We start from the raw sequence: 10117 nt of genomic DNA, 5'->3' as shown, positions 1-10117 counted from the left end.
TATTTTTTTAAATTTGAAATATTTATTTTAAAAACAGATTGATCATTAAAAGCAAATAGCCCCCACTCCTTAATTATCCTTATTTTCTATGTTTTTAGACCAAAATGCAATTTTCCCTGTGTGGCCCAGCTACCTTTGACACTTACATAAAAGTAAAAAGAAGGCAAGTTGGACATAAAACCCATTTATTCTGAATCTAAAGTTCATCAGCATTTTGGTTACATTGACACATAGAAGGTGAATTTTAACTCAACCTGAGGTTTCTTCTTTTTTATTATTTGAAATCAGTATTGTATACAGTATTGGATTAAGACTACTCAAAAGTCTTTGGAAGTTAATTGGGGAAACTTCAACAAAAATCAAAGAAAACGATATACAAATTATGGTATATTTATAGTTGAACCACATAATCTTTGCAACCTTTCAAAGCCTTAGGATTTCAATGTCCCTGATTCTGCCACATGAACTGGTCCTAGCAAATTTGGTGTGAATCTGTTTGTATTTAATCTGGAGGGAAGATAATTTGTTGGAACACTCAGAGAGATGCCAAATCACAGCATATATAAGCATAAGTAAATTAATCCATCAAATAAATATCAGGAAAGCAGCAAAAGAAGCCCAGTGATGCAAAGAAATGATATTATATTTTACAGTATGTTGGCTTGAGCTAGTGACAACCTTCTGAAATAGATTCAGATAATGTAAGAAATATCAGTCGCTGCCTTTCCAACTCAAGCTGTATTGTCTTCCACGGTGCCAACAAATGCTTCAATTAAATCAGCTGGATAACACAAGCACCATCGTTCACTGGTTAGTTTCACTGCAAGCCTCAGAGTATATATGTGCTTGCTTTATCATATGGGTCAAATTGCCTGTCTTCTTTAGCACAAGAACAGTCAGCAAATGGAAAGAAGGAGGATGGAAAACACGAAAAACAAAAAATAAAATAGGTTCCAATCGTGCAAAATTTGCTTCACTTCTTGACACAGTAATGTCCAAAAATTACACTCCCCAGAAGATACAGATTTGAAGTTTGAATAATTCTTATTTTTGTCTTGGTGCTTTCTTTGTTCTTTTTTAAGGCTATGCAAACACAAAAAGAGAAAATATATAGGAACATATCATCAGGTATCGGGGTCTTCTGGCTTTGGAATAAGTCCATTACAAACACTTCTGTGGTTCCAATTAATGCATCCCTTCAAGACAAGAAGAGGAAGAAAGAGGGAAAAGGAAATGAAATCCCAACAATAAAATCCAAAATTGACTTTACAATCACAGGTACAAACTGCTCAGGTTGGTAACTTCTTTTTTTTTTCTTAAGGATGATTGGTCATCTAAAACTAATCAGATCTGCAGATTTCTGAAGGAACTATCAAGAGTTAACACAAACAGTGGCATCAAGAAGTTTTTTCCTTCTTCAGTGATGGCAGTCTGATTGGGTGTTTGGAATTATTGGCAGGTCTAGCCCAGTTCAAGGAGGAAGAAGTAGTTTCTTGGGAGTTGTTGGCATTTAAAGACCGAATTCCTGTTCCAGCTTGCAAGTTAGGATTCACCTTGGGTATTTTCTTTATAATGGAAAGACTAAGAACCCTGAAAAGGTTGAATATTTCCATCCTCCCATGAGATTTCCTCTCTCCAGCTTGAGATGCACTTTGTCTTCTCTTTCCATCAGGAGCAAGACTCCATTGCTGGCTGCTTCCCTGGTAACATCTTGATCTCCAGCAAAAGCAGAAATCACGGGATAGCCATTTTGCATTAAACTGACCTGTAGTACAAAAGAAATGTGAGCTAAGTGGTCCCATGAGATTTGGAATAGAACGCTTTATTGGCCATGTGTGATTGGACACACAAGGAATTTGTCTTGATGTAAATATTCTCAGTATACATAAAAGAAAAGATACATTCGTTAAGAATCTATTCATGTGTAAAAGTTCAGTTATACTCCAGTATACCATACAAACATGCATTCACATAGTATATTATAACCAAAGGGAAGTCAGGCTCCTCCACATGCAGGAAACCCAAAATAATGAGTGGGTGACAAGTAGGATAAAATGCACCTCATGCAGGATGGCACTGAAAAGGCTTTAGATCATCTACAAATTCCTTCCCAGTTCAGGCTGTCTTCTCTTCAATCAAAGGAGACTGACCAGGGATAAAAAACCATACCCTTTACTAAACCAAATAAGCCTATTTCATAACACTGCTAAACAGTAGAGTAATAAATAATGCATGAGTCCATTCCTCATTGCCTTATTTGATGAGCCTTTTGTATGATTTTGCAAAATGAAACAAGAACTCTCAGAAGGAACCCCTAATGTTGGCACATACCTGGATAGTTTGTCGGTTATATACTTTTACAACATGGAAACTGAAGCTATAGATTCCTTTTCTTGGTGCTACAAATATACTGGAAGCGAGGTCAAAATGGTTCCCAATATTAACTAATACCTGGAGGAGAAAAGAAAAGAAACCAGGTTGTTTCTTCATTAAATGGAAAGTGGGGTGGAGGAAAGACATTTTTTCAGACAACCTTCCCCTGTTCTCCCAGCAGTGCAAAACCACTGGCATTTGCTGTACAATTAAAATGGACTGCAGGGGGAAGGAGCCACTTCCTAAGGTGTTGTAAAAGGATCGGTTCAGACAGCTGATTGATTTACCCAGTGGTGTACCCAAAGCTTCTTTGAGAGCATGAAAGGCATATGATGGAAGCCTATGTCTGCACAGTGAAGGAGAAAACAGATCAAATCATTGCTGAGACATACACAAAGAAGGAAAATAGTCCATTGAACAAACCACTAGATTTTACATTTTCACAAGACAGTGCTGAAACTAATTGTGTCTCTTGGGGTTTGCAATGTTAATATTAAATGAAAGAGGCTTAGTCATGCTGTATGGGATGAAATGTGGAGAAGGGAGTTCAGATATTAAGACAAGTAGCTTTCTTACTCTGCATTTCTTATTCTATTTTTCTGCTCCCACGCCCACCCTAAAGCAAAACTTATTCAATTAAGCTTGAACAAATAAGGGGGTGTATATATTTTAACCCACGGAGACTCTGAACATGGACTTAGTGATAAAAGAAAATACCAATTGCCAATTACAATCGTGCAAAATAATACTTGATTCCAAGTTATAAATGTTTCAAAGCATCATCAGTATCACAAAACCAGAAAGAGTGAACAGCTTTATAAGGTAAGGAAGGTCTTCATCTCAATATAATGCACAGTACAGTCTGGTTTCTTAAATCCAAAGATAATACAGATTACATAAAAAATATAAAAATGAAAGCTGCAGAAACTTGAGAATCTAATGAACTTTCCAGAACAGATGTTTAAAGTTCTTCATAGAATTATTTTTTTTATTATTATTTGCAGAATCAGATCTTTAATCTTCTGTGTAATCCATATTCGTACATAACTATTTGCTAACACTTGTTTGGGATCTTATTTTTTTGACCATTATAGGTAGGCTTCCAAATGGGAGGATCCTAGTACAGTCACTGTTCATTGTTTTGTCTAGCTGTGATATAGAGCTTGGGAATTTCAGAGCTTATTACAACCTGTTCTAAAACAGGTTTCTTGTTACAAAAAAAAAAAAAAACAGAAATCCACACTTCCTTTTTTTTACTTCTCAGAAATCTGCAGCTCTGTGCCCTTTTAAATAGAATTAGCCCCTAAAGAATTAAGTGAAATGTGCTTCTGGCCATACATGTAAAAAAAAAATATGTTAAGTGTGACTGAATATATTGAAATATACAGAAACTAGTAACTTTTACTACTGATTTATTTATGTGTACATACAAAGGCAACAATGATGAAACTATAATTTTAACCTTTTGTTTTAAGACAATGTTTGATGAGTTGAAGGTTTGAATATGACAAAATGGTAGACATAAAGTATTCCTAGAATAAGTGACACATTTATTTGCCTTTGTGTGTTACAGAAAACTCAGAATAATTCTGTTAATATTAAAATTTTGCAGATTTATGTTGCCGTAATTTTTTATTTTTATCTTTTTCTATTCCAACAAAATATATTTAACATAAAATTCCTACAGTTTTGAAGAAGCTATTCTTTGGTTGAGAGGTTAGATAAAATGCAACAATAGTACACACTGTGCCTATAATATTATTCTAATCTATTTAAGCAGGTAGCCTGAGGTTTATATTTGTATCCATTCATTGATTTTAAAAATAGTTAATTTAAAAAATTCCAATGCATCCTTCTTTGTTTATTTCTGAACTGGCAGGAATCCAATAGGTTCTTTAAAAAATTCCTTATTAAATTTTTCAGCTTGTCCCCTATTTGGCATTACACTCATGTGCAGAATTCTACAGTCTTCCCTGTCCAATGTATAGAAGGACGTCTCAGAGTCACCAATTTGGTGAAATGAGATGTAGCTATGTCTTAGAAAGGACACATGCACTATAATCAAGCTAGTTCCAATAAAATGAGAAAGGTGTCCTTGGCAGCATTTATTGGTGGACACACTAAAAAGAAATTTATAAAATCATGATTTTCATCCAAGAAGGTGAGGAGGAAAAAGTGCTGCCAAGGTGCTGGCTGTGAATTATCGAAGTGGATGTTTTTTAAGATTCCTGAAGGAAGCTTGAACTTGACAAAGAATCCTGGTGAAATAGGACACCCAAGCAGAGGACACATATGGAGGAGGAATCGATTGGAATCTGGGCAGAGAATATCAAGTAAGACCTTAGGTAGCTCATGCAGATAAAATGGGTCACTTGAATAGAGGCAGAACGTGTTTTAGGAGATCAGAACTGGGGGAATCAATAAAGAACAGTGATCCCAGATGCTAAAGGAAGGGCTTAGCAGGGAAGAGAATGGCGATGGAACTAAGGCCAAAAGACCTTACAAAGGGCCAGAAACTGCGACCAAGTCTTCTTAACACAAGACGGATTAGGAGCAAAGGGTTTGGTGGTTGGATGGAATGAAAGCTCCCCGTGTGAAAGGAGAGGTAAGGAGGGCAACTGGGCGGGGCTTTGACTTTGTTACTGATTCTGGGAGGGGCTTAACCAAGAGCGAGGTTGGCGGTGGAAAGGGAGGGGAGGGGGACAGAAGACTGGCGCGCCACCTGACCTGGTCGAAGTAGATGGTCATGGTGCGGTTGCTCATCTCAGACGGCTCGTGATTGGTGCTGCGCGTGGCCGAGAAAGCCACCTTGGCGCTGCCAGAGCGCACGGAGATGCCCAGCGATGAAGTAATGGCGCCGTCGGCGGACGGGCTAGAGTCGCATACCACCAAACACTTGCCCTCCAGCACGATGGGCTCGGTGTCGTTCTGCGCGCCCACCGCCGGGCAACTGGTGGGCAGCAGGAAGAGCAAAAAAGCCAGCACCGCCGCCATGCAGGAGTAACTGCCAGCCGGCTCCGCCAGCGCTCCCCGCCGCCGCCGCCACCACAACCGCCGCCCGGGCATCGCGTGTTGCAGAACCCGTCACCAACCGGGGGAGTCCAAAGGGGGCGGCGGGGCGGCAGCGAACGAGAGCTGCCTTTACTTTCCGGGCGGGCGCGTGCGTTTAAGCCGTGGCTCTGCTTGGCTTGGCCCCGCCTGCGGACCCGCACGAGCCCCCCGCACCAGCGCTCTCGCCCGCCCTTCTTCTCTCGGCCACGGACGGGGCAAATGGGAGACTTCACAGGAAGGCGGGAGGCGCGCAGCAGTCGCAGCCTGCAAGAGGGAAGAAAGCGAAAAAAGGGCGGTCAGACCTTAGCGGAGCTTGGAGCCTCGCGACTTCCCATTTCCCCCACTCCCTTCCGACCCTCTTACTCGCTGGCCAGAGTTTTGGAGCTTCCCCCCGTCCCCTGAGGCGCGAGGATGCAAAGCAAAGGAACGGCGTCCTTTATGAGGAAACGCTTTCCCTCAGGCACACGGGCATCCCGCTGCTGCGTTGGGTTGCTAAACCAACCGTCCACCTAGTCTAGTATCTCAGTTTGCCACAGTGGCCAGAAATAAATAAAATTCTTAGATATTGGAGAGTTTCTGCAGAAAACTGTTTTCTCGGATGGGAAACAAGCGCGCGCTGGGATGTAGGAAGAGGGTTGCCCTGCAACTTTTCTCTTACTTCTCCGTTCGTTCGCCCGGACGGGGAACGAAAGACAATTTTATCTCCCGCTTATAACAGAATCTTCCCCCACCCACCCACCCACGTTACACCCCGAAGTCTGCAAAATGGAACAAGTGCTAAGCATAGTTTGACAGACACAAACCCACACCAGGGTTGATTTAGACTCACTTGGACTGGGATTAAACCACACCGAATACACAGTCAACACGAAGCTTCCCCCACCCTCAAAAAAAATAAATAAATCTAAACCTCAAAAAAGGTGGCAAACCCCCGCCCCTCCCATATTCATAATAAAAACAACTACAGTATCGTCAATTGTTTTCAGACGGCAGAGAAACGCACAACACTAGTTTTCTATTTCCCTCGCATTCCTCATAAACCCCGAGGGGAAAGGAGACGTTTCTGCACCATGCGCAGTAAAGAGTTACTCGGCTTCACTCAGGCTTTGAACACCAGAACTGGATAAATTAATTCAAACTCCCGTCTCTGTCTCCTCTCGCTTCGATTAAGTCACCTGCCCGTGAAGTCCGTTAGATATTTTTTCCGCCGCCCCTTCGCCTTGATTCGGCGCATCCAAGGCGCTTTTCCCTCTCGAATTTCTTTTCCGAGGAAGCCCCGCTCAGCTTCCACTCCCCGCCGACACTGACCTCTCTCTCGTCGCCCGGTTGCAGCAAACCCGCCCGGTAAACCCAAGGCGGGAAAAGTATATAGCAGGGATCTCTAACTTTAAGCCTAGCGGACTTCAACTCCCCGAATTTCCCAGCCACCTTTGCTTTGGGAGTTGAAGTCCACCAAGACTTAAAGTTGCCAAGGTTGGAGCCCCCGGTATACAGAACCAGAGAAGTCCACTTGAGAAGTTTGGGCTGGCTGTTTCTCAAAAGTTAAACGTCGGCGACTCGAACTCTTGGGACCTCCCCTCCACCCCCCCACCCCTCCCACCCACCCTTCCTATCTCCGGCTCTTCTAACAGTTTTATCAAAAAGAGACACTTGCTGGAAAGTCTTGCTTTTTCCCCCTCTCTCTGCACCCCCCGTCCCCAATTCTTAGTTTGTAAAGAAACCCGCCGGTTCTTCCAAGTGACCAAACAAATGGGGGAAGCGAGCGGAAGGGGAAGCGCCTGGTTACCTGGAAAGTCCATAGCGGAGGAGCGTCGGCTTTGCCAAAACTGCTGTCCTCGAAATTGTACCGCTTTGGGGGAGGAAAAAAAAAACGAGGCGAGATTAGACTGGCTGAATAAAGAAACGAGATTGGCCTCAACCCTCCCCACCCCACCCCACCGCCGCCCATTGACAATAATAGCCCCCCCTCGTTTTCCCACCCTCTCGCAGACACATTCGCACCCGCCACTGTTTCTCACACTAGATACACTCAAGTAACAGTCTAACCACCCCCCCACACACACACACAGAGCTTCACTCCTGCCAGGCACCCAGCAAGGCAAAAGAACGTCTAAGCGTCCTCCCCACCACCACCACCACCACACAGACACAGATAAGAGATTCGTTCCTCTGCTTCCTTTTCCCCTGGATATTTTGGGAAAAGCCGCCACTACCTCCCGCCGGACGCAGGTTATACTTCATCCGCAACGGAGCAGGACGCTCTTCGGACTCCAGTTCCTTTTCAAAGAAAAGTCCCGCTTTCCTTTCATGCCCCTTGGTTAAAAATAAAAATAAAACGAGTAAAAAAGAAATCCGCTTCTCTTCCGTTCTGGTCCCTCCTCTTCGTCCAGGTAAAGGACGCGGGGCGAGCAGCCGCGGAAGAAGGCTTTGTCCACTCCTTGGAGGGGCGGGAGAGGGAAGCGGCGCGGTCGTTGCCTGCCTTTGGAAGTTCCTTTCTGATACGGGCGCTGCCAAACAGCTGACAAGTGGAGAGAGAAGAGCAGGAGGTCTTTCCCTTTAAAACCTCAGGACACCGGAGTTGTCTAGGCAGCAATGCCTTATTCACTGGGCTTCCGAGCCTTCTCCTTTTTTCCCCAGGAATGCCTTATCGATTGGGGATTAGATATGTGGAGGGGGTTCGGGGGAGGCGTCTTTACCCGGATGGAACAGGACGCGGCTCAGACGAACTCCAAATCTGGTGGTAGAGCACCACCTCGCGGCGTCCGCGCTTCCCGAGGAATATATTCCGGAATTAAACGGGATGAAGAGAGCCGGGTAGATTAGAAAAGGGATCTCGGTTAAAGGCATTCCCGGGTGAAGGATGAACTTTCAGTTAAATTCTCGCTCCCTTAGTCGATCTGCCTCCGCTTTTTCTTTTTCTTTTTTCCTTCGTACCATATCACAGGGGAATCCTGCGCCCGCAAACCTTTCGCTGCCTTGGCCGAGGCGCGGTGGGGGACACGCACTGCAGCAGGCAAAATTAGCATTTGTTACAGGCGGTAAAATGCAGACTTGAACAGCTTTAAAAACGGCTTCGGAGCTGTTGCTGCCGAAAAATAAAGCAGAAAGCTCGGAGAAATGTAATCCTTTATCATTCATCCTATGATTGCCTTTTCATTTTTCACTCAGGAATTATTTGGGCCATTTTTTATTTAAAAACAAAGAACCAAATGTGTTACCAGTGGAAGACAGCTTGTCTTCCCCTCATCGACAATCCCTCTTCCCCAAGAAGTGGTAATATAATAATCAAATGAGTCCTTCATGTGATAAGAGCTGGGGGTGAAAATATTGTAAAACTGCTTCCATTTTTATAATTCTGCTTTAAAACATGAAATTTAAACTTCTAAGAAGATAATTAAGTCATTAGCTTTGCATTTTGAAAGTGCTATTCTCTCCCTTCTGAACAACAGAACTACATAAACATTGCCATATAACATATAAAGGCACTTCAGGGAATTGCAACCCACCATCAAACCACTGAAGCCAAATAAGATAAAACTACATTTAGAATCTATCATCCCTCCATCCATCCCTGCATCCCTCCATCTATCTATCTATCTATCTATCTATCTATCTATCTATCTATCTATCTATCTATCTATCTATCCATCTACCTACCTACCTACCTACCCACCTATCTCTCTATATATTTATTTATATCTATCCCACCTTCATTATTTTTATAAATAACTCAAGGCAGGAAACATACATATTACTCTCTCCTCCTGTTTCCTCCAACAAATCTGGGAGTTGGATTTAGCTGAGAGAGAGTGACTTGCTCAAGGTCTTATTTGTAATCAAATATATGTGGGTAATCTTTCTTTACCAGCATCTTGTTTGTTAAGTGAAGTGATTGCTAAGTGAGATCTTGCTTCATCTTTCTTTTGCTGTAGATTTGTGAAGGTCGTAAATGTAAGGATTGGTAGTAAATTTATTTTAGCTCTTTTGTAACTGCAAACAGTTGCTAAAGGAAGCAGTCACTAAAGGAGGACTACCTGTATAGGAAAAAGATGGGTGAACACTATCAATTTTGTTCTAAATAAGCAGTAAACAACTTTCTTCCCTGTACTGCTTACAAGCAGGAGCTAGAAAAGGGTAGTCAGGAAACTATTTCAGTCCTTCTTCACATACCCCAGTGTACCATTTTCTTCTCTTCTGAGTTCTGCAGATTCTGTTAGGGAGTAGGAAGAGTGTGCGCTAAACATATACCTGAGAAGGTAGGCCCCAAGACAGAGCAGCTCTTAAGCAAAAATGTGATTGGTCTCCCCTACCAATTCATAAGCCTGGCCTTCCCCATTGAAAAGTACACACAATTAATTGCAGCATATGCAAGAGAATGAAAAATAGTAATAAGCAGCACAATAGCACTGTGCTGTTACCATTTTAGCAAATGTTAACACATTCAGATAAAAACTTACCATAATGCCCCATGGCACTATTTATACTGTTTCTTTATATATCCACATCTACATCTATGTCTGCCTCTGAGAAGTTAAATAAAAATTACTCCCACTTGCTGTGTCCAGTGTACTGAATTACCAATCATTATAAAATTGTTTGGTGCAATGAAATTATTCATCCAAGGGACAATTTTCTTTTATTTTTGACTGGGTTTTACTGCAGAACCTGGCCACTTTAAAAAATCATGCTTAAA

The 10117-nt window shown here is 42.5% G+C and overlaps 1 protein-coding gene and 1 long non-coding RNA gene across 2 annotated transcripts; both read right to left on the bottom strand.

The window, feature by feature from the left end:
- Nucleotides 1–280: 280 nt before the first annotated feature.
- Nucleotides 281–5556, bottom strand: CBLN2 (cerebellin 2 precursor). The gene is made up of 3 exons (XM_026699613.2): nucleotides 5101–5556; nucleotides 2332–2451; nucleotides 281–1765 (listed from the first exon to the last, which is right to left on the bottom strand). Exons 1-3 carry the CDS (start codon nucleotides 5437–5439, stop codon nucleotides 1568–1570), a joined length of 657 nt encoding a protein of 218 aa, XP_026555398.1. The 5' UTR covers nucleotides 5440–5556; the 3' UTR covers nucleotides 281–1567.
- A 33-nt stretch (nucleotides 5557–5589) lies between these two features.
- Nucleotides 5590–7726, bottom strand: LOC148126355 (uncharacterized). Its single transcript, XR_015743160.1, has 3 exons — nucleotides 7638–7726; nucleotides 7211–7273; nucleotides 5590–5688 (listed from the first exon to the last, which is right to left on the bottom strand). It is a non-coding gene; the product is annotated as an uncharacterized LOC148126355 (long non-coding RNA).
- Between the last annotated feature and the right edge of the window lie 2391 nt (nucleotides 7727–10117).

This window comes from Pseudonaja textilis, chromosome 3, assembly GCF_049901715.1.
Source record: "Pseudonaja textilis isolate UNSWEBS1 chromosome 3, rPseTex1.2, whole genome shotgun sequence".
Taxonomy (NCBI): domain Eukaryota; kingdom Metazoa; phylum Chordata; class Lepidosauria; order Squamata; family Elapidae; genus Pseudonaja; species Pseudonaja textilis.
Note: the sequence above shows the minus strand (reverse complement) of the source record. Positions and strands in the feature narration are given on the sequence as shown.